The sequence below is a fragment of the Gossypium arboreum genome, chromosome 7 (assembly GCF_025698485.1).
Source record: "Gossypium arboreum isolate Shixiya-1 chromosome 7, ASM2569848v2, whole genome shotgun sequence".
In the NCBI taxonomy this organism is placed as follows: domain Eukaryota; kingdom Viridiplantae; phylum Streptophyta; class Magnoliopsida; order Malvales; family Malvaceae; genus Gossypium; species Gossypium arboreum.
The window spans coordinates 5,264,329-5,289,409 of record NC_069076.1 but is presented as its reverse complement, the minus strand read 5'-3'; the positions used below and the strand labels follow the sequence as shown (position 1 = coordinate 5,289,409).

Here is a 25,081-nt window from a genome sequence, read left to right as displayed (position 1 = left end):
CAACTTCTAATCATTTCTCACATTGAATTTTGTCTATATTTATGCTTTTATATATTCACCTCATAATTTTATAAAATGGAATAAAGAAAATAAAACCTATTTAATTTCCTTTTAAATAAAAAATTAATAATTTTGAATAAATTATTAAAATAGTCACTTTTGTTTGTCACGTGTTACATTTTAGTTACTTATGTCTGGAATGTTAAATTTTAGTCATCTACGTTATCGTTTTGTAACATTTTAGTCACTGAGCATTAATTGTCATTAATGGTATAATGGTAAGTTGACGTGGCAGGTTAAATTATCATTTCAAACGAAAATTTTAAGTTAAATTATACAGTTGATCCCTATAGTTTTTTTTATTTTGAGTAATTTAATTTAATTTTTTTACGTTAAAAGAGATGGAGAAGAGAGAAAAATAGAGAGAAAAGCATAAGAGAATAGAAAATAAAGAAAAAAAAAGTTAAAGGAACATAAAAGAAAAAAATTAAATTACTTAAAACGAAAAAAATATGGGAATCAATTGTATAATTTAACCTAAATTTTTTGTTTGAAATGATGATTTAACATGCCACGTCAGCTTATTGTTACACCGTTAATGGAATTAACGACTCAGTGACTAAAATGTTATAACACGTTAACTTAAGTAACTAAAATATAACATTTCAAATATAAGTAACTAAAATATAATCTGAGAGAGATTGACTATTTTAATAGTTTATTGACAAAACATAAACTAATAAAATAAAAATAAAAAAATCAACCACAAATTAGAAATTAGAAATTAGAAATTAGAAATTTTAAATAAAAATAAGATTTAACTTTATTATTATAAAATTGAACCTCAAATTGTCATAACCATAAACTAATATATTTTAAAAATTTAATAAAAATTAACCAAAGAAAGGAAAACGGCCACCTAAAATATTGATATAACATATAAACAAAGGATTTGAAAATAAAATAGCATAGTGTTCCAAACAAAAGGCCAAGCAAAAAACTTTGAAAAATACTAAAATTGTTGAAAGTGTGGTTGGTGAGTGATACAACCATCTCACCCTCACTCCTTCACCAACCCCCACAGATCCCATCAAAATTTCTTTCCATTGATGGCTCACATTTGACCCTACCAACCAAACCTACTCTTCTTTGGTTTCCCTTTATTTTTATTTGTTTGGTATTTTTAGGTTCAACCCCAGCACACAGAGTTTGTGGTTGGTTAGTGGCAACCACAAGACAACAATATTAAATTTTGGGTTCAGTTTGATCAGCTATTCTGTGCTGCCCTTCTTCTTCTTCTTCAAACAAGCAGAAAAACAAGAGGAAAAAAATGGGTGGAGAAAGAAAGGTCTACACTTTGGCTGAGGTTTCTCAACACAACCATGCTAAAGACTGTTGGCTTGTCATTGAGGGCAAGGTGCAATTTCTTCTATTTTGTAGAAATATCATGGATAAGTATAACCCCAATCTTGGATTGTGTTTTTTTTCTTCTTCTTTGGGGTTGCCTAAAAATGGTTTCTTTTGTTTGTATTTTGTTTTTATTTTGAGAGTTCTTGGATCTGGCTAAGGGTGGGTTTTTTTTTTTTTAATAGGTGATTTTGTTGTTTGTTTGAAATTTATTTGGTTCTGATTATAAGAATATTCTGAATCCTAGTGGATGGATCTCTAGAAGCTTATAACACTTGAGACTCCATCTTTGTTCTTTCCTATATATAGGAAACTGCATATTGGTGGATTATTAGTCAGATTCAGAACTATCATCTTTAGTATAACTGGCAATCTTTTGCTTAGATCTTACAGTGTCATTGAATCCCTTTTGATTGCCAGAGCTGCATGCAAGAATAGGTCCTCTGCTATTCAAGTCCTTGAATGTGGTTAATTATTAGCTTAAACCCGAAATTGCTTAATTTTCACTTTTAATCATTTAATTTTACTCTGAATTGCACTATTTTTCTTTTTGATGAATTCTGCATGATGGATTTTGCACAATGGAGTCTATTGGTAGTTGGTAAAAGGTTTCATTGAGAGAGATCGGCCATTGTGTGCGTTTCCCCCAATTTGCAGAGTGCTTGCTGGTCCTTTCGGTTTGCTTAGTTATTAGCTTAGTCTAGAATGGTGGTTTTGGTCATTAATATGCCGCATCGCGGCCATTAGATTTAGTTTTGCCCTTAAATGCAATACTTTTAATGAAATCTTTATGACGGTCCTTGGACGATGTATTTCTCGTGGTGGACGGTAATAACTTTCATTAAGAGGTATCGGCTTTTGCGTATAATCCCACAATTTGCAGAGTACTTGTTCATCATTGGCACGCAAGAGTGTTTCATTGTTGATTTACTTCTTATACCAGTTCTTTTGGGAGTTATAAATGCCTACTGTGATATATGTTGCTGACTTCTTTTCATTGATGATTAAATTGGGGAAATAACATATTCACGGCATTAGTAGATGTGTTTTGGATGAGAATGACTCGAGTATTTGTATGTATCTCTCCATTTAGTACTAACATTACCTATATAACTCTCCTAAATCTAATAAACGTAACTAGAAAGGTCATGAAAATGTGGTTAGGATTTCTTTTCCTTGATTTCAAGGGGCTGTTAGCAACAAACTTTTACGGGGTTGAACGTGAAGTCTGTTTGAACATGTGGTAACATGAAGCACGGTTCAGCATCAGATATCAATCTCACTGTTAGTTTCATTGCTAAATTCTATGCTAGAGCTAACTGTTGACGTTTATTTGCTTTGAGCATCTCGCTTTACATTGCATTTTGATTTCCTAAAAATTTCAAGCAGGTATTTGATGTGACTAAATTCTTGGAGGACCACCCTGGTGGTGATGATGTCTTGCTGTCTTCCACAGGTATGAAAAATATTGACAAATATTCTACTTATATTTTGTATAACCCGATGCTGTTTGGAGATGACCTTGGTTTGATGTATATGGTTGGCAGGGAAGGATGCAACTGATGATTTTGAAGATGTTGGTCATAGTAGCAGTGCTCGAGCAATGATGGATGAGTTTTATGTGGGTGACATCGATACATCGACCATTCCCTCTAAGAGGAAGTACACTCCTCCAAAGCAGCCTCACTATGAACAAGACAAGACCTCAGAATTTGTCATAAAGCTTCTCCAATTCCTTGTTCCTCTGCTAATCTTGGGATTGGCCTTCGGTATCCGCTCCTATACCAAAACACCAGCTTCATCTTAAGCATTGTGACTCCCAAGAGATAATTTGAGCAATCTTCACAATAAGATTATGCTAGTTTAAATTTCTTTGGAATTTTCACATACTGCAGGTTGGTAAATGGTTGGATATTTTTATTCAAACATTTGCTCCGATGCAGTTGAAAAAACTCAGATTCGCCTCCGATTGTGATAATTTGATAATTGTCTTTCCCAGTTTTCACCATGTGTTTGTTCAATGCTCCCTTTCATTTGATAAAAAAACTTGTTCATTTACTCATGCGTGTGGTTCTTCTATGGATGTTCTTGTTATGATTTCTTCCTTAAAAGCCTAGGAACCCTAGCTTTTAAAATCTGCTAGTTCCACCATGTATTACAAAACTATAATTTCTGCCATTGATATGAGCTTTAGAATGCAGAAAGGAACTTAAGGGCTCATTGTAGAAAAAAAACAACGAAGTTGCTAAAAACTACTAGCATTGACAATGGCTTTGGAAATATAACTAATAAAAGTATTGGCAATCTTTTTCTTCTTTTTAACCATTACACATATGGAGTGAAGAGGGTGACACAATATTCCAATCCTGATTAATGATGTCAGTGAATGGATGAATGCAATTTTAGGTACCTACTCAATGCTTGCACATGTTCTCTCAATCACCTTCGAATCTGCTCTGTAGGATTGCCTGGAGGGAGAACTTGATCCTCTCGAAGAACTATGTCTGAAGAAGCGTAGTTTAGCGATTTTCTTCGAGAAGGAACTCATAAATTTATGAGAATGAGACTTTGCCATATCTCTCTTCATACAAACATGTTCTTTCTCTAGATCATTTAGTCTCATCCGAAGACGAGCGAGCTCAAGTTTTAGCTCTCGGTTTTCTCGTCTCAAAGACGCATAGTTGTCTCTAGGAGACATGGCAGCACTGAGTCCACCACTGCTGGTCTGCCATGATTGGTGATGCACCGGCTTGTGGTTGCCATCGGTGTGAGAACAACAGAAAGCATTTCGTAGCCTTAACTGCTCGAAATAAAGGACTTGGACTACCGATTGGAGGGGGAGCCGTTCATTTAGTGCAGCATGTGCACCAGCCTCTTGTGAGAGCTTTTGGAAATCAATCAATTTGCATAGTTTCTTCTTGTCTGCATCCAGTATACCCTTATGAGTCTGAACATGCATTCATTACACAGTTAGACGGTTATAGATGCATGGATAACGAATAAAAAATATCAGCATACATACTTTCAGGTATATATCTATGGCTCGATATAAGCCATCATGGATGGTACGAGAATGTGCAGGTAAAGCCTCTGCAATTGCCATAAACTTTGAAAGCTTGAGGTTTACATCAAGAGCAATTTCTGCAAGATAGTCATCCACTAATTTCGAAACTTTGAGTAGTGCACTTTGGGATGGTGAATGAGGACTATCAGATTCAAAAATGGATACATCATCCATATCATATTCACCATCATCTTGCTGAGAAAAATTTACTACGATTCTATAAACCGTATCCACATCGAATAAGGTCTCACATCCATGTCGAAAAGACGGGATCAAAAGGTCATCAAGAGTTGCAATATCTAACTGGGATCCAATCCTACGCTCTAGATCAAGCCTACCAGCAATAGTGCAATCAAGCATCACTGCATTTCTAAGAAGTTCAAAAAGGAAACTTATAGGAACAGCAAGTCTCTCAACAGGTAAAAGGCTAATGATTGTCTCAACCACCAATTTTTGGTGTCCAGTTGATACCAAATCAACTTTCTTTGTCAGCACCTTTTGTGCATAATTCACAAGGGATGCTCCGATACTCTCAGGACGAACACCACGACATTTCATGGCAGTGATGACCCTTTGATACAAATCGATCCGAATAACTGAAAGATCTTCTATCCACCAATCCCCTTCACATTTGGCTTGCCTGATTGTATGAAGTCTACCTGAACTGCTGTACTCTAACCGGGAGAAGCTCAACGCAATTTGCTCGGCACAAGCCTTTGAGGCTACTGCATCTATGCAACGGCTAACTATATTCAACTCATTTGCATGAGGAAGTAGATTTTCACATTGTTGTAAAACTTCAACACACATCTCAAGGTTCTTATAAACAATGCTTTCAAGATATTGTTCAGCATGTAAGTGAAGATTATCCTTTGAAAACTCTTCTGTCATTTCGAGGTTATCCGAAACACAACAGAGCTGAGCCACATTTAAGGATGTAATCTCAAAGTTAATGCCATAACAGAATTTTGCTGCCAACTCAAATGACTCGGAACCACCAGGTAGATTCATAAGCTCCACCCTTGAGATATCTGAGTCCCTATGTTCCGCAACTAGCTTCCGGATTCGCCCACTTCGAGAGACAAGAGGAAACTGCATATAACAATTATGATTATAAGCATTAGAACATCCTAATATTAATCTGCACACGGAAAAAAACAAGCTATTTTACTTTAATGACAACTATAATCTAAGGTTATCATATAGAAGGACATATCGGGCAAAGGGATAAACATCTTATTTACAACTATTGCTTTCATTCTTATATTGGTTTCACAAATATTTACAACTAAGCCATGAAATGCTTACCAAGCAAGTCCTTTTTCAGCTATTTGCATAAAAATTTCATTAAACAACCAAGAAAAATATTAAAGATCAAAAGAAGGCTAAGTACATTTGAAGACATTTATATTGTTCCTAATGCTTTAGTTACAACTATGGGAACAATTAAAGTGCTTAGCCGATTATAAAATCCATTAAACTGAACCAAAATTATATGAAAAAAATTCAGAAGAACCAAATTACCTTGTGCAGAGCAAATGTCCCTCCATTTACTTCTATTGTGATATCACTTGGAACATCCCTAAAAATCCTACAATAACAGAAGGATCACTTTGAATATTCAAGTGAAAAGATTAAAAGAACCTCCCCACAAAAAAAAAAAAAAGAGACTCTGAAAGATACCTTAAAGAAAATAATGAACAAACATAGCTAGAAGATAAAATAATATAGTAATTCTCGACATAAAAAGGAGCAAAGCAAGATTTTGAGTTGCTGAGCATAGAACTTCAACCAAAAGGTGTGATATGGGAATTGGGATACAAGTTTTGAGTAAATATCACACTTCTAAATGCAGAACAACAATGGACAAAAACTACAAACTCAATAACTCAATGCATCAATCAGAAAACAATTAAAAGAGAAAAACGATGTTCATAAAATAGCAACAAAATTGGAACTTGAAGCAAATGATAACTTATAGCATATGCAGAATTTTTTTTTCTTTGCATCACTAAGCAAGAATAACATTGGCAAAGCTGTAGGAACACATTAAAGAAACTATGCCTGGTATACACTGCTAGAATACAACTCTCCTACCATTCATTGCAACTTTGCCTGGAACTCTTTACCAAAGACAGCTGTTGCTGTTGCTTGTCCATTGACAGAGAGAGCCAGTAAACTCAGGAGAAAAAAAAAAAGAACAAAAAAGAAGAGAAGAGAAAAGTGTGGGGTTTCAGTGAGAGAGACAAAGACAAAGTCCTGGTTGAAGATGTATTTGGTTGCTTAACTTCTTTGCCCATTTTTGTCAAACTGCTGATCTGCAAAAGTTCAAACCATGGATTTGCTATTGTCCAAATCACCGGCCCTTCTTTGGTGGGTCATCCTTCAACACTTCCCTGTTCCTTTCTTCCTATGATTTTAACATTTTTGGACTGTTTAAATCCACTAGTATTAGTATTATTACCCTTCTCTTGATGTTTTTTCCTCTTTTTTTATGGTTTTGGTTTAATTATGTAAAACTAATGCAGACATATATAAAGGTTTTCCTATTAACACACATTATGTCTTATTTGGGCTTGAAAAGTCAATGTCTCTCACTGGAAAATAGGAACAAAGAGAAGAGAAAAAAAGAGGGAACAAAAGGAGCTGTAACCTTTGGACATTTTCTTACATGCTTTTGATCTTTGCTTTACTTTCCTGTTTCTCATCAAAAGCATCAAAAACAGCTAAACACCTCCCTCCCCATTTTTTCTTTTTCTTTCTTGCCTTTGCCAATTTCCCATCTTCTATTTTAGTTATAATTTATGTTTTTGAATATTAACTTTGCCATCTAGTAAGTTAATTTCAGTCTTAACAATGGGTTTGGAGATTGGCATGAAAAGGAATGGATTAAAAGACTAGAAGATTTTTTTTCAGGAAAGTGAGGTTTGAACTAGAGGTGTTGATGGGCTGGGTTACCCTGCCCGGCCCGAATGTTCGCCTAAAATGTGAGAGAGTTTGAGTAAAAATATAGGCCTGAAAAATGAGTTTGGACAAAAAAATAAGTCCAGTTTAAAAAATGAGCCGGGCCTTAGGTAATGTATTTTTAGCCCGGGCCCAGCCCGACCCTGCCCGAATTCACTAAAGGATAAAAAAATCTGCATTTTTTTTTAAATTTTTGAATGTTATTTTCTTATTATTTTCTCCCTATTTTGCTACCATTTTACTATTATGTTACTACTATTTTATTGTTATTATTTGGATATTGTATAAAACTTATTTTATTGTTAATTTTATTATTATTTTAAAGGCATTTATTAAATTTTTATTATTTTAGAGGTATTTGCTCGTTAAGTTGTATCTATCTTAGTGTTATTTAAGTCTATATATTTTTTAAAATTTATTTTCAATGTGTTGGGAAATATTTATTTTATATTTTTAATGTATTATATATATTTAAAAATAATATAAAAAATTAATATGGCCAGGCCGGACTGGGCCTGGGTTTTAGTATTTTTATCTGGGTCAAGTTTGGGTAAAATTTTAATCCCATTTTTTAGGCTCGGCCCGAACCCAATAAATAGGCATGATTTTTTAGTTAAACCCGACTCGAACCCGACCCAGCTCGGCCCGTGAACACCTCTAGTTTGAACTTATGTATTTAGGACAAGGTTTAGATTTGCAATAGTAAAGAGCAATTTGGAAATGTCCAGCCAATAATTAATCTAGCTTTTTATTACTGTACTATTTCACAATTGATTGATAGTTGATAGTTAATTATTGATTACAGTGATTAGTTTAATCAACTAATTCTATTAACTGATTTTATTAATTGTTTATTTAGAAGTATTTGTTAAAACTTAACTAATAACCGATATGTGTAAAATGATAAATAAGGAAATTACATATTTTATTATTAAATATTTATTTGTTTATAAACTTTAGTATTGAAATTATTGAAATAAAACATTATTATCAAAGAATTAAAACATCCATTATAAAAATTAATTACTAAATATTTTAAAAAATTAAATAAATAAATTTCTTAAGTTTCTTATTCGCAAATATTAACCTTATGAAAATTGATAAATATTAATAGTGTATCAATATAATTGTAAACTATATTTTTAGTGATAATTATGTCACGTTCTTAGTATGTAAATTAGTGATAATTATGTCACGTTCTAAATAAATTTATCAAGTAGCATATTTCAATTAATATAAAATTACATAATAAATCATTTTACACAAGTAAATTGAAAACAAATTAAGAGTACATAAATATTCAAAGATGAATGGGCTCGATTGAAAATTTCTCGTGGCAATGTTGATTTTTGTAGATTCACGTTGGAGTTTTTTTTTTTTAAATTCACGGTGGAAATTTTTTTTTTGAGATTTACTTTGGATTTTAGAAATAAAAGTGAAAATGAGAGAATGAAAGCTATTAATATATTGGCACTCCTATTAGGTTTGAAAACATGTTATAAAAGAAGCAATTTTTGAGCAAACATCATCAAATATATTATTTCATATATTTCATTCCCAATGAGCTGTTGAAAAAAGTTGTCCATCCCAACGTTTTTTGTTTTGGAGGTTTATGTCCATTATAAACCTCCATTCACCAAACATTACAATAGGAGAGTTTGACTTTTTAATTCTTTATTTTGCGCCCAAATCAATTAAAAAAGTCCAAAACTCTGTTTACCAAACACCCATTATATTTTCTTTAAAATATAATTTTTTAAAATTTTAAATTAAAATTAAATTAAAAACTCAATTTTAATTTCTTACCCAATTTATTTTAAAAACATTTTTATTTTATATAGTTATAATTAAATTTAAAAATTTTGGAAAAGGACAAGAAAAGCTTCAATTCTTAAAATCTTTATTCAAAAGTGGATGTTTAGATGTATAAATTAAATGTATAGAATGAGATAAATAATTGACTTTTGGAGGGATGAAATCAAAACACATTTCTCACCACAAATTGATGTGACTTTTCATCCAAAATGTATCCATCAAAAAGCTAATTCCATGATTGTTGCTTTTGATATTTTTATTATATTAGACAGTGACCATACCAATTCAATAACATCTTTTGTTATTTAACTACCTAAATGAATTCTTATTTGTTTGTGTTTATTAACAATATTAAAATTGTGTTTGTGTTTGTGTTTGTTTATTTAAATTTATGTGTATTTATATTTATTTATATTTATTTGTTTAAGTTAAATGAATATGTTTAGTGAATATGCATATGAATATATAATTGAATATATTCACAAATAATGTTCATAAATAACAAATAAACAATAAATATGTTTGGGAGGTGGTGATTCCTAATTTAATCAAAAAAATATGTTCTTTTCAGTGAGTCTAAATATATGGTTAACTAAGAACTTGTTATCTCAAGAGGAGTTGATAGTGAAGGAGGTTGTTTGCAATATTGTGTTGGTTATTATGGAAATGCTGAAATAATTTTATTTTCAATAATAGCCATAATAATGTTGATGTTGTTACAAGTACAGGTTTAGCTTGAACTACGAGCTTTGTAAACTCAAAACCATGTTAGCTACATCGCATTCAAAAGGTGTTGGGTGACCATTGGAGGCCGCCGGAGAAAGGTAGGTTTAGTTGAATACAAATGGTGCATTGTTCGGAAGCAAGAATATTGCTGTGATTGGAGGAGTGTTTAGAGACCATGATGCCAATTGGACGTGTGGATTTACTATGCGGATTGGGAAAGATTCAATTTTCAAAACTGAGGTAAGAGCTATATTAGAATGCCTCAATTTAGCATGGGCATTTGGTTTTAGGTAATTGGAATTGGAGTGTGATAATGCTTTAGTTGTGGAAGCTATCTTAGCTAATTGGATAGCTAAATTGGGAAATGGGAATTATGATGAGATGCATGTATTTGGAGAAGCCCCAATCTTATTACGGGAGCTTCTCAAGATTGATCTTAATCCTATGTAGGGATGTCAATTGGGAGGGGTGGGTGCGGGGGGTGATCCCCCCGTACCTATCCCCGCCTCGCGACTCATTGCGAGTACAAAACCTAAAACCATCCCCGCCCAACCATCTACATGGGTCCCCAAACCTACCTAATTCTTGCTATACCCACTCTGCGACCCACTTTATATAATATATTTACAAATATCAATTAAATAAATATAAACCAATTTTTTATGAAAAAAGTATGGAATACTTGTCTTCTGGACTCCTACCACATATGTGACTTATTTCAACTGTCACCATTTTAAAAAAATAAGTCATCGCTACCCTTTAGTTGGTAAATAAAATATAACTTCAACACGAGTTTAAAAAATTCAGAAAATAGAGTCCTTACATAATATCCAAATACAAACAATGTCTCAAATACATCATAAATGTCTTCAAATGTAACAGAAGTGCAAAAATTCCAAAAATCAATCAATACATATCACTCCCGTTGTTTCTGTATCACCTTCATCTTCTAATTCTTCTATCAATTGTGAGCATTGTATCTCTTTAACTTCATTTGAACCTGCATATGTAAGCTTCTTTATAAGTAACTTGCACATCTATTTGACAAATAAATTCAATGTAAAAAAATGATATGTTTCTATTTTATAAATAAATTCAAAAAAAAACCCATAATTTACCAGCTCAAATCCAATTTTGAGCACACATAAAAGCTTCAACAGTTTCTGGTAGAAGTCAGCTACGATAAGGATCAAGTACTCGACCATTAGTGTTGAAAGCAGGTTCCAAAGGGACTATAGAAATAGAAATGCTTAAAACATCCCTAGCTATTTGTTGAAGAATGAGATATGTGCTTCCATTTGTCTTCCACCAGGTGAGGATATCAAAATCATCACAAAGTTGTAAGTTAGAAGCTTCCAAGTATTTTTCCAAATTTGATTTTTCATAACTTTGACTTTTATCTTGCTCCATAAATTGTGAAAATTCTTGCATATATGCATATCTAATGTTACCAATATCACTAGGTGCTCGAGAACTAGTAGCTTGAATCCTACTATTCTTAAACCCATATTCATCCACCAACTGGAGAAGAAAAATACTAATTCTACTAACCTTACTCTTAGCTTCATCATGATCAAATATTTAAAAAAAAAGTGGATAATGGCCATTTTGCATCTTGGATCAAGTATTGTTGCCACACCTATTAGACCATTAACACCAATTCAGTACTTGTATTTTCTAGCATTACTTGTGCCATTTTCCTTATATAATCATAAGGAGATGAAAGCCAATTAGATATAGCAAGTCTAAGAGTACAAATTTTGGGAAAATAAATATTGGCAGTAAGAAATCTTGAAGCAGAGAAATAAAGGGTAATAGTACTAAACACTTCCAAATTTTCACATATTTTCTCTACTTTTTCCCAATCTTCACTGTTTGGTGGATTCTTTTAAAGATTATCTCGGTCATTCAAAATAACAAACATTTCCTTATACTTCATAGCAACTGTAAGCAGTTCAAAAGTACAATTCCACCGAGTCTTGCAATCAAGTACCGTTTTTTTTTTTTTGGTATTTAGGAACTAAGTACCTAGCTACTTGTTCAAACTTTTGAATCCTTTTATCAGAAGCAACTTAAAACACAACACTATCCCTAATTATTTCGACACCATCAGCTACAACAACTTTTAACCCATTTTAAATAATTAAATTTAATATATGAGCACAACAACACATACGAAAAACTGATCGTGCAGAAGAAGGGAACCATAAGGAAACTCTCCATGCAAAATATCCATCATTGCATCATTAGTCGTACAATTGTCCACAGTGATAGCAGACAATTTAAGATCGATATTCCAAGATTGAATGCATTCTTTCATAGTGTCAGCAAGTACCTCAATGGTATGAGGGGTTGGGACATAACAAAACCTACCGTATGCAAAGGTTACTAAACCAGCTAAAAAAATCCATCCCTAAAAGATTTAAAAGAATGTAATACCTTATCATTCGATTTTGTAGTCTCTAAGCATTATCAATAAAATGTGCAGTGACAGCCATATAACCTTTTCTTTGGTTATTTGCACTCCACATGTTAGTAGTTAAGGCAATCCAACTCTTTTCTTTTCTCAACAATATACTGGTATTCTCCTTTTCAGAAACATATCTTTGTATGATGTATTTCTTAGTTGTATTGCGACTCAGTACTTTGAACCCCAGTTAAAGTGCCTTAGAATACTTTCTAAAACCATAGTGCTTAACCATGCTAGTGAAGTACACATTCAAAATAATCATTTCTGTAAAGTCTCTTTTATCCCATCCTCTTGGTGGAACTCATATGGTGCCAAGGTCAATGTGCCACTTTTTTTAGTAGGATTAGCCTTTACATCAAACAATCTAGTTTGTCGTATATCTTGACATATTCTTTTTGGACAATTTTTTAGATGATTTTTGTTGGAACAATGGCAGCAATACAAGCTAACACAAAAGCAAAAACAAGAAGGAACTAAAAGCAAAACTCAAGAGAGAAACTTGAACAAGTTGATAACCTGATGATAATCATTTTCATTGATTAAAAATTCAAAATATATGAGTTACAAACATGTTTGACAGTTACCTAATAATTGTAACTGCTCCCACTAATACAAAACAAATATAATCTTTGAATTACAAGCAAAAGCAAGCTGACAGTTCAGCTATTACATCAACTACAAATCAAAATTCTAATCGTACTAACTTTTGAACAAGATTACAAGATAACTAGGCAAGGTTACATAGGAATGAAATGATAAAAAAGAAACTAAACTAGTTGCTGCTTTCGGTTCTGCTCCATTACTGGTCTACTTGAAGGGTTGCTATTGTTTCTGTTGCTGGTCACATGTTGCATTGCAGGCCAATGCTTAACACTCCTCCTTGGACTGTATGTAACATACACCAATCTTGCTTCTTAAGTCCTCGAACCTAGTTGTACCAAGTGGCTTAGTCAATATGTCAGCCAATTGGTCTTGTGAGCTGCAATAAACAAGGCTGATTTCTCCAGATTGTTCAGTCTCTCTAACAAAATGAAATTTGATTTTAAAATGTTTAGTCTTGCCATGGAAGACTAGATTTTTAGCTATGGCAATTGCTGATTGATTGTCAACGATAATTTCAGTAGCTCCACTTTGTTCTTCATTCAAATCAAACAACAACTTTCTGAGCCAAATGGCTTGATTTACTGCTGCTGCTGCAATGTACTCTGCTTCAGCTGTGGATTGAGCAACTATTTGTTGCTTCTTTGAGCTCCAGCAAAAAGACTCCTGAACCAAAGGTGAAAAAGTAACCCGAGGTGCTTTTCATGTCATCTGCAGACCCAACCCAGTCACTGTCTGAATATCCAACAAGTCTAAGTTCATTTTCCTTCTTAAACATGACTCAAAGCTTTAAAGTTCCCTTAACATACCTGAGTATCCTCTTTGCTGCTTTGAAATGAGTTGTATCACAACAATGCATGAATTTTGACATCAGACTAACAGCATGCATGAGGTCAGGTCTAGTTGCTGTTAAGTAAAGCAAACAACCAACTAAACTTCTGTACTTCTTCTCATCAACTCTTACTTGATTCTCAAACCTAGTCAGCTTTTCTCCTTAAGCCAATGGTGTGCTCACTGGTTTGCAATTACTCATGCAAAGTTTGTCTAGGATCTTCAAGGCAAAAGCTTGCTGACTAATGAAAATTCTATAATCAGACTGATTCACTTTCATGCCAATGAAGTATGTCATGATTCCCGAGTCTGTCATATCAAACAAGTTCAACATTTGTTCTTTGAATTCACTGATCAGTTCTTCTTTGCTTCCAGTCACAAGTAAATCATCTACATAGAGTGATACAATCAATAAAGTTTTACCTTCTGATCTTTTCACATAGAGTGTAGCTTCACTAACACTCTTTTCAAATCCGAGCTTAGACAGGTAAGTGTCTGTCCTGTCATACCAAGCTCTTGGTGCTTGTTTCAGGCCATATAAGGCCTTCTTCAGCCTATAAACCTTGTCCTCTTGTCCTAGGACCTTGAAACCTTCTGGTTGCTAGATGAAAATCTCCTCCTTGAGAAAGCTATTAAGAAATACTGACTTAACATTTAGCTGGTGAACCTTCCAATGTTTTTGTGCAGCTAAGGCAAATAGAAGCTTGATTGTGTCAAGCCTTGCTATTGGAGTAGAAGTTTCCATGAAATCTATGCCATACTGCTGGCTATACCCTTTCACCATAAGCCTTGCCTTGTGCTGGTTTAATGAGCCATTAGCATTAAACATAGCTCTAAAAACCCACTTGACACCTATGACTTTCTTCTGATCTGGTTTATCAGCCAAATCCCATGTTTCATTCTTATAAATTATGTCAAGCTCAGTTTCCATAGCCTTATTCCAGCATCTGTCCCTTGCAGCTTCTTCATAGCTTGAAGGCTCAATTATTACTGCATTGCATCTATGGTAGATGTCAGTAATGGTTCTAGTTCCTCTCACAGGAGGATCATCAAAGTCTGCATTTTTTGGTTCATTCTCAGCTGACTCTAGACTGATGTCAAGCTGATCTTCATCAAACTGGCTTATGTCTGAACCATCCCAACTCCAAACCTTTTCTTCATCAAATTTGATATCCCTACTCACCAAAATCTTCCTTGTTGAAGGATCATATATTCTGTAACCCTTCTTGGTACTGCTGTAGCCAACAAATATGCTAAGAGCAGGCCTTTTCTTAAGCTTGGTTTTTCTTTCTGCTGGAATGAGAACATAACACACACATCCAAACACTTTCAGATGAGAAATAGATGGTTTGACTCCATACCATCCTTCAAAAGGTGTTTTGTCCTTTATAGCTCGAGTTGGAAGCTTGTTCAGTAGGTAAACTAAGGTATTGATAGCCTCTGCCCAAAATTTACTTGGAAGTTTGCTTTGAAATAGCAAACATCTGGCCATATCCATAACTGTTCTGTTTTTTCTTTCACAAACTCTATTTTGTTGTGGAGTATAAACTGTGGTTAACTGATGGTGGATCCCTGCCTGCTCACAAAACTTTTGAAACCTTTCAGACAAGTATTCAGTCCCATTGTCAGTTCTCAAGGCTTTGATCTTACAGCCTGACTGGTTCTCGACTAATGCCTTGAATCTACAAAAGGCATCAAACACCTCAGACTTCTGTTTCAAGAAGTAAACCCAGCAAAATCAGGTCAGATCATCTATAAGCAGCATAAAATACTTGATATCATTCAAAGAAGAGGACTTCATTGGTCCACAGACATCTGAGTGCACCGGCTCAAGTCTTTCTCGAGCTCTCCATGCCTGGTTCACTGGAAAAGGCAATCTGGCTTGTTTACCAAGCTGGCAAACTTCATACATAGTATCTTTTACCTCAACTTTTGACATATCATCCACCATATTCATTTTGTGCATCAGATCAAGTGATCTATAATTGGCATGGCCTAGTCTCCTATGCCAAAGACCAGCATTATCAACAAGTCTAGTGTAGGTCTTCTTTTCAAGTTGATTCATGTTAAGCATGAAACACTTATGTAACACCCCTCGCCCGCATCCGACGCCGGGACGGGGTTCGAGGTGCTACCTGACTTTTACTAACACTTCTATACTAAACAGGGCCATGAAATCTCAAATAATTAAAAACTGTTCTTTTCACATGCAATCTGTCCCTTATGCGAGCTTACGAGGCCCAATACATGCATTCAGGGCGGTTCGGGACCCAATCGAGAACTCATGAAAAACTTAGAAAAATCTCTTGCGTTAAGGCTTCACACGCCCATGTGCTCAGCCGTGTGGCGAAATAGGCTAATTATCAAGCCTTTTGTCACTCTCACACCACATGCATAGATACATACTTATCCAATAACATACAACGTGGCATAAATGAGCTCTTAAACATCTACAAACATGTTATGCTCAAGTTATTTTCTTATGCAATAAATATTATAGAATTTGCCCATATCATTACCACATACTAGACATAACTATCATTACCTCACAAACCATTCATGAAGCATTATTAACTATTTACCAATCACTTAATCCTGCATTAGTTACTAGCTCATCAATGAATCTCAATTCAATCTCTAGGCATACATGTTGTAAGCCACATCACAAGAGATAATAACATACATGCATAAGAATAATCATATGGGCCCATAATGTCATTAGCCGACATAGGCCAATTTACATGACTAATACTACCTTAATAACAAGCCAACGCCTTTGGCTAAATCATAATATTACATACTCACATTAAAACCCTATACATGCCATAGACTCGAATCACTTGAGTTTACTTACTCCGATAACGTTAACTCGATAGGGTGATAATATCTCGACGGCCTCCAACCCGAGCTAACCTGGAAACTCTAGAAAACATGGGAAAGAAGGGGGTAAGCCGCTTAGTAAGTTCATATGAAAACAATAAGCAACTCATTAACTTGTTTTATCAATGTTTACAACATATTTTCAAGTTCACTACAAGCTGTCTTTCTGAGCAATGGTCACTAAATTATTTATATCTGGAGCTACGAAACTCCGAATTAAGTTCCGTTAATTTTCACTGAAACTAGACTTATTTTACTTTTTTCCATAAAATTTCCAGAATTTTTGGTTAAGCCAAATAGTACAGTTTATTAGTTAAAGTCTCCCCTGTTTCAGGGTATGACCACTCTGACCCCTGTACACTACAAACCGAATTTCTCCCTTTACAAAATTCCAACGACCATGCCGTTTATTCCCCATAAAAATAGACTCAATAAGGAATCCATTCATGTAAGGTATAACTCTTAATAATTTTTGTACAATTTTGGTGAATTTCTAAAGTTAGAACAGGGATCTCGAATTCATTCAGACCCTGTTTCACAAGAATTCAAATATCAAACAATATGGAATTCTTTTTCTTCCTCTGTTTCTTTCATGTGAAAATAGACTCATTAAGCTTTAATCCCATATTTTATTCTGCCTCTAACTCATTTTCCACTATTTTTAGTGTATTTTCAAAGTTACACTACTGCAGTAACTCAAATCTGTCAAGGCTAAATTACTCATTCATGATCATTGTTCATAATATTAATACAACACCATTTTATCCATCATGGTAAGAACACATATTATGCATCATAGATCATCACATATCAAGGCATTCTCATAGGATTAGTATACATACTTGCACAACTCGTAACATAACTCGAGTGCATACTCACCAATGACTTACCTCATTGAGACCATCATTAACTCTTTCCTTGGATTGCCCGTTGAACACTTGGAATACTAATTAGATACTCGGAAAAGCCTTTGCACATAAGTGCTTCAATTGTAGCTAAAGCTACCTCATATCTCATGACATTTCAATGCTCACTCTTGAGCTAGTCATCTAGACTCATAATTCCTAGTGACATGTCACTCGTATCCTATTCTATTCCTAAGGTTCAAACGGGATTTTCCTCGTCTATTAAGGCTTTGTCTTATCATATTTCTATTAATTACATACACATTAATATCTGTACAATTCATGTAATGATAACATTTAAATACATGTATAGCATGGTATTGTTTACATACGAACTTACCTCGATACCACAAATGTGAAAAGGACATACTAGTCCATAAATCGATTTCTTTCCGTTCTAGGTCCAAGTCTCAATTTTCATCATCTATAACATCACATTTAGCCTACCAATCAGTCACAATATTCATATGGGTCTAAAATCATATTTTACAAATTTTCATTTTGACCCTAAACTTTTGCATATTTGCACTTTTGCCCCAATGCTCGTAAATTAATTTTTATTCAATTTCTATAAGGTTTAAGACATGCTGAACATTTTTCTCTTCTATGGAAACTCCAAATTTTCACTAATTCACACACTTATGACCAATTTGTAACTTTCACAATTTAACCCCTTTTGACATTTTTACCGAAATTTATTGAATAAAACTCATATTTAACACATCAAACATTCATTATCCACTATAAATCATCAAAGCACAACCATATCATGAATGGGTAAATTTTTAAACTCTAATTTCTCTTCAATCAATTGGTAGAAATAGAAAATTTAAGCGGGGATCTCAAAAATACGAAAATCATTAAAAAGCGGGACAAAACCATACCTATATAAGCCATAAAAGCTTGGCGAATGGAGCTCATCCATGGCTGCTATTTTCTGTTCTTTCCACGGTTGAAGAAGAAAGAATGAAAAAAATGATAGCTTTTATCATTTGTCTTATTAGGTTATTTTAATTAATTTACAAAATTACCCTTTTATTTCAACCAAATTTCAAAATACCAAACAAATATCCATTCACTAACTTATTAAAGGAATAATTGTCACATAAGGACTTTCAATTTAAAACTCATAACAATTAGGCACCTCATATATAAAGAACTCAACTTTTGCACTTTTTACAATTTAGTCCTTTTGACTAAATTGAGTGCTCAAACGTCAAAATTTTCGAATAAATTTTTACGAAATATTTTCATAAATTTATAGACTATAAAAATATAATAAAAATATTTTTTTTTTGTCGGGTTTGTGGTCCCGAAACCATTGTTCGACTAGACCCAAAATCGGGCTATTACATTTCTTCCCCTTTAGGATTTTCATCCCGAAAATCTTACCAAAAAGTTGTTCTCTACTTTCACGAGTCACTTATATCTTTTTCTCACAACTTACAAAACAATTCCACACAAGCTCATACTCAAGATTTCCTATAGCTTTTCCACAGTTGAGGTATAAACCTCGGAGCTCAATTTGAAACACCGGAGACTGACATTCTTGGAACTATAAACTTAGAAACATACAACTCAGTCACATCGGTTGAATAATATATCTGTACATACTAAAATAATCATGCAGACTTCCATCATCAATCTTTCACAATTCAACTTGCATCTCCTTTTTCCGGAAATGAGAGACATCCCGATCTGAAATTCATAATGATCCTTTATCATTTTCTTCCCTTGTCATAATCGACAATAATAATCTCGAATACATTTGATATTCGGCTTTACCCTATAGACAATTCGACATCCTTTGAACGAATAAACAAGATATCTTGTGAACTCAGACTCAATTCTCAGATACCCGAGTTTCTCAAGATCAAATCTTACTCAATTAATAGTAATAGAAACCGAAATCAAATCCTCCTCGCAATTCCAAATTAAAAGTCGAATCATGCTGTACTTGTTTAATTTACCACTTATAGCCACATTTCTATACTCGATCATCAACTGTTTAGAAACTTTACTAACATGAATCAAATGATTCCAACTTCATAGATGTGGTCTTTTATTAATCGGGATAACTATACTTATAACATCTTTCGAACAAGAGAAATCCAACTAATATGTTTCCATAACATACTTTCAAGAATAAAACCCCATCATTTTATGCATTTGTCGACTACTTACCAAAGAACACGTAACAGTATTCTCGAACCCAAGAATAAACTTAAATGCACATAACTCAGATTTACTTTTGCAGAATAACCATTCTTTACCCCAGAGATTTTAAAGAAATCTCGACACTGAAATCCCCACACTTCTATGGTCGAGCCAGAAGCTTAATCATAACAGATTCTAATATCGCAAGTCAAAGATTACTCGTAAAGATAAACCAAGCTTGACAATTCTCGAAACAAGAACGATAGAAAAGCCAATATAAGAAATTCCAAGATATAAAGACTATACCAGAAATCTGAGAATATAATCCAGAAGAAAATAATAAAGATGATCCGAAAAATCCCTCAGAGAAAACCAGAAGGAAACTACTGTCTGTATGCTTTAGAATTTCTCATAATAGAGATAATATAATTCTCGCATATATAAACCATAATCAATAGAACATCAGAATAATCTTACATAGATTTTTACTGTCAACTTCATTCCAATATATCAGAATAGAAATCTGAAGAGATGGGGAAATGTAGATCATAACTAATCGGACCAATAAAACTTTTCATCTAATATCACAGTCTCCAAAGATCCTCACACAAGTAGAATTCCCACTCGAAAGGGATAACTATCGTATTCCCGAATAGAGGAAAACATAGAATACTCAAGAGAGAAAGATAGCCATCACTTTTGTTTAATTGAATTTGTCATACCCGGACATACGTGCAAGTCCGACATTATTCCTCTAACTAATTACATCTTCGCTAATCTCATACTATTCCATTTTGTACTCTTCGGTTTCACTTTTGCAAGCTTATGCAACATATCTCTCGAGAATCTCATCGTATAAATCTATTCGGTAAGGCGAAGATTGTAAAGCCTCTAAACTTTTGACTCTCAAGCAAATACATATTCAACAACAGCATAGCTTTACGCATATTGATTCAAACATTTCAAATTTCCAACTTGTTATAAACACATTTTCACATATCTCAAGAATACATGTAACTTTATTTCATGCGAATATTAGCTAAACATAAGTGAATTTATCATAACTCAAACTTTCATTTCTTTTTCTCGAATTACCCTTAACGTTTTATCAAATTCCCATATTTAGTCTTAATCACTTGCTAATATTTATCAAATTGGAGAACATCTTATGGTTTTGAGTACATCGCTACTTGATGCCATAGTTCAACTATGGTCTTGTACTAGCTCTCATCCATACGTGTCGATGCCGTGTCCTGCATGTGTCTTACAACGACACATGTAACCGTCTTGACGCATGTCCCATACATGTCTTACACTAGCACATCTCGTAGCCGACACATGTCCCGCACATGTCCGACATCGCTATCATCTCGAGGCCGATGCATGTCCTGCACATGTCTTACATCGCTCTCATATCGTGGTGATGCATGTCCTGACATGTCTTACACTAGCCCTCGCCTCAATGCCGATGCCATGTCTCATACATGGTCTTACACTGGCACACAAATCTCATGTATTGCCATGGTCCAACCATAGTCTTTTCCGTCAATTCATTAGTGACGATCATACTCATTCCCTGCGTTCCACCCAATTTGATCTTTCATTACAACTTTCATGCTATTGTGACATTTATGATTCTGTAACTGAGATTATAAAGCATAACATTATTGCATATTGACTTCATCAATCTAGACATAAATGTCAACCTCATGTATATATTGATTATTAATCATGCAATAAAAGCATTCATACATACATTCTGTCATTTCAAGTAAATTTCTTTCTTTTCCTAAACACTTGGCCAAATCAAGTTGGACATTTAACATCGTATGAATACTAACATGCATAAAAGCGCTTTTCACAACTTAACTGTGTTTTACTCCACTATTTCACATTCTTTATCTCAAGAGTATCACATAATGAAAACTAGTTCATATAAAAAAAAAATCATGGATTTCTTTTCATACCTTTCCAAATTTTCAGCATATCATAAGCATGATTCAATAATTTCAACTTTACTCTTATCTCTATCAAGATTTGCTCGGTTGGAACTCATTCCTGTCTTAATCAACAGTTTTGTTAGGGCCGAGAGATATCACACTATCACGAGCAATACTATGGCATGTATAACTAGACTCTCTTACGCTAGGTTAGTCCGAGAACCGACTAAACCATGCTCTGATACCACTAAATGTAACACCCCTCGCCCGCATCCGACGCCGGGACGGGGTTCGAGGTGCTACGACTTTTACTAACACTTCCATACTAAACAGGCCATGAAATCTCAAATAATTAAAACCGTTTTTTCACATGCAATCATCCCTTATGCGAGCTTACGAGGCCCAATACATGCATTCAGGCGGTTCGGGACCCAATCGAGAACTCATGAAAAACTTAGAAAAATCTCTTGCGTTAAGGCTTCACACGCCCATGTGCTCAAGCCGTGTGGCCAGAAATAGGCTAATTATCAAGCCTTTTGTCACTCTCACACCACATGCATAGATACATACTTATCCAATAACATACAACGTGGCATAAATGAGCTCTTAAACATCTACAAACATGTTATGCTCAAGTTATTTTCTTATGCAATAAATATTATAGAATTTGCCCATATCATTACCACATACTAGACATAACTATCATTACCTCACAAACCATTCATGAAGCATTATTAACTATTTACCAATCACTTAATCCTGCATTAGTTACTAGCTCATCAATGAATCTCAATTCAATCTCTAGGCATACATGTTGTAAGCCACATCACAAGAGATAATAACATACATGCATAAGAATAATCATATGGGCCCATAATGTCATTAGCCGACATAGGCCAATTTACATGACTAATACTACCTTAATAACAAGCCACTGCCTTTGGCTAAATCATAATATTACATACTCACATTAAAACCCTATACATGCCATAGACTCGAATCACTTGAGTTTACTTACTCCGATAACGTTAACTCGATAGGGTGATAATATCTCTGACGGCCTCCAACCCGAGCTAACCTGGAAACTCTAGAAAACATGGGAAAGAAGGGGGTAAGCTTTCGCTTAGTAAGTTCATATGAAAACAATAAGCAACTCATTAACTTGTTTTATCAATGTTTACAACATATTTTCAAGTTCACTACAAGCTGTCTTTCTGAGCAACGGTCACTAAATTATTTATATCTGGAGCTACGAAACTCCGAATTAAGTTCAGTTAATTTTCCCTGAAACTAGACTTATTTTACTTTTTTCCATAAAATTTCCAGAATTTTTGGTTAAGCCAAATAGTACAGTTTATTAGTTAAAGTCTCCCCTGTTTCAGGGTATGACCACTCTGACCCCTGTACACTACAAACCGAATTTCTCCCTGTACAAAATTCCAACGACCATTCTGTTTATTCCCCATAAAAATAGACTCAATAAGGAATCCATTCATGTAAGGTATAACTCTTAATAATTTTTGTAAAATTTTTGGTGAATTTCTAAAGTTAGAACAGGGGATCTCGATTTCATTCAGACCCTGTTTCACAAGAATTCAAATATCAAACAATATGGAATTCTTTTTCTTCCTCTGTTTCTTTCATGTGAAAATAGACTCATTAAGCTTTAATCTCATATTTTATTCTGCCTCTAACTCATTTTCCACTATTTTTAGTGTATTTTCAAAGTTACACTACTGCAGTAACTCAAATCTGTCAAGGCTAAATTACTCATTCATGATCATTGTTCATAATATTAATACAACACCATTTTATCCATCATGGTAAGAACACATATTATGCATCATAGATCATCACATATCAAGGCATTCTTATAGGATTAGTATACATACTTGCACAACTCGTAACATAACTCGAGTGCATACTCACCAATGACTTACCTCATTGAGACCATCATTAACTCTTTCCTTGGATTGCCCGTTGAACACTTGGAATACTAATTAGATACTCGGAAAAGCCTTTGCACATAAGTGCTTCAATTGTAGCTAAAGCTACCTCATATCTCATGACATTTCAATGCTCACTCTTGAGCTAGTCATCTAGACTCATAATTCCTAGTGACATGTCACTCGTATCCTATTCTATTCCTAAGGTTCAAACGGGATTTTTCCTCGTCTATTAAGGCTTTGTCTTATCATATTTCTATTAATTACATACACATTAATATCTGTACAATTCATGTAATGATAACATTTAAATACATGTATAGCATGGTATTGTTTACATACGAACTTACCTCGATACCACAAATGTGAAAAGGACATACTCGTCCATAAATCGATTTCTTTCCGTTCTAGGTCCAAGTCTCAATTTTCATCATCTATAACATCACATTTAGCCTACCAATCAGTCACAATATTCATATGGGTCTAAAAATCATATTTTTACAAATTTTCATTTTGACCCCTAAACTTTTGCATATTTGCACTTTTGCCCCAATGCTCGTAAATTAATTTTTATTCAATTTCTATAAGGTTTAAGACATGCTGAACATTTTTCTCTTCTATGGAAACTCCAAATTTTCACTAATTCACACACTTATGACCAATTTGTAACTTTCACAATTTAACCCCTTTTTGACATTTTTACCGAAATTCATTGAATAAAACTCATATTTAACACATCAAACATTCATTATCCACTATAAATCATCAAAGCACAACCATATCATGAATGGGTAAATTTTTAAACTCTAATTTCTCTTCAATCAATTGGTAGAAATAGAAAATTTAAGCTTCGGGGATCTCAAAAATACGAAAATCATTAAAAACGGGACAAAAACCATACCTATATAAGCCATAAAAGCTTGGCCGAATGGAGCTCATCCATGGCTGCTATTTTCTGTTCTTTCCCACGGTTGAAGAAGAAAGAATGAAAAAAAATGATAGCTTTTATCATTTGTCTTATTAGGTTATTTTAATTAATTTACAAAATTACCCTTTTTATTTCAACCAAATTTCAAAAATACCAAACAAATATCCATTCACTAACTTATTAAAGGAATAATTGTCACATAAGGACTTTCAATTTAAAACTCATAACAATTAGGCACCTCATATATAAAGAACTCAACTTTTGCACTTTTTACAATTTAGTCCTTTTGACTAAATTGAGTGCTCAAACGTCAAAATTTTCGAATAAAATTTTTACGAAATATTTTCATAAATTTATAGACTATAAAAATATAATAAAAATATTTTTTTTTTGTCGGGTTTGTGGTCCCGAAACCACTGTTCCGACTAGACCCAAAATCGGGCTATTA

The 25,081-nt window shown here is 33.8% G+C and overlaps 2 protein-coding genes and 2 long non-coding RNA genes across 4 annotated transcripts; 1 reads left to right on the top strand and 3 right to left on the bottom strand.

The window, feature by feature from the left end:
* The first annotated feature begins 973 nt into the window (after positions 1–973).
* Positions 974–3,465, top strand: LOC108455695 (cytochrome b5). Its single transcript, XM_017754230.2, has 3 exons — positions 974–1,417; positions 2,797–2,863; positions 2,955–3,465. Exons 1-3 carry the CDS (start codon positions 1,331–1,333, stop codon positions 3,212–3,214), a joined length of 414 nt encoding a protein of 137 aa, XP_017609719.1. The 5' UTR covers positions 974–1,330; the 3' UTR covers positions 3,215–3,465.
* On the bottom strand, positions 3,017–7,323 carry LOC108455683 (BTB/POZ domain-containing protein At5g48800-like). The gene is made up of 4 exons (XM_017754220.2): positions 6,569–7,323; positions 5,996–6,062; positions 4,430–5,563; positions 3,017–4,354 (listed from the first exon to the last, which is right to left on the bottom strand). The coding sequence occupies exons 1-4, from the start codon at positions 6,628–6,630 to the stop codon at positions 3,818–3,820; spliced, it is 1,800 nt and encodes a 599-aa protein (XP_017609709.1). The 5' UTR covers positions 6,631–7,323; the 3' UTR covers positions 3,017–3,817.
* A 3,411-nt stretch (positions 7,324–10,734) lies between these two features.
* Positions 10,735–18,053, bottom strand: LOC128295338 (uncharacterized). The gene is made up of 3 exons (XR_008285702.1): positions 18,003–18,053; positions 16,732–16,799; positions 10,735–10,976 (listed from the first exon to the last, which is right to left on the bottom strand). It is a non-coding gene; the product is annotated as an uncharacterized LOC128295338 (long non-coding RNA).
* A 4,437-nt stretch (positions 18,054–22,490) lies between these two features.
* Positions 22,491–24,756, bottom strand: LOC128295337 (uncharacterized). The gene is made up of 3 exons (XR_008285701.1): positions 24,607–24,756; positions 24,056–24,139; positions 22,491–22,846 (listed from the first exon to the last, which is right to left on the bottom strand). It is a non-coding gene; the product is annotated as an uncharacterized LOC128295337 (long non-coding RNA).
* Positions 24,757–25,081: the final 325 nt, after the last annotated feature.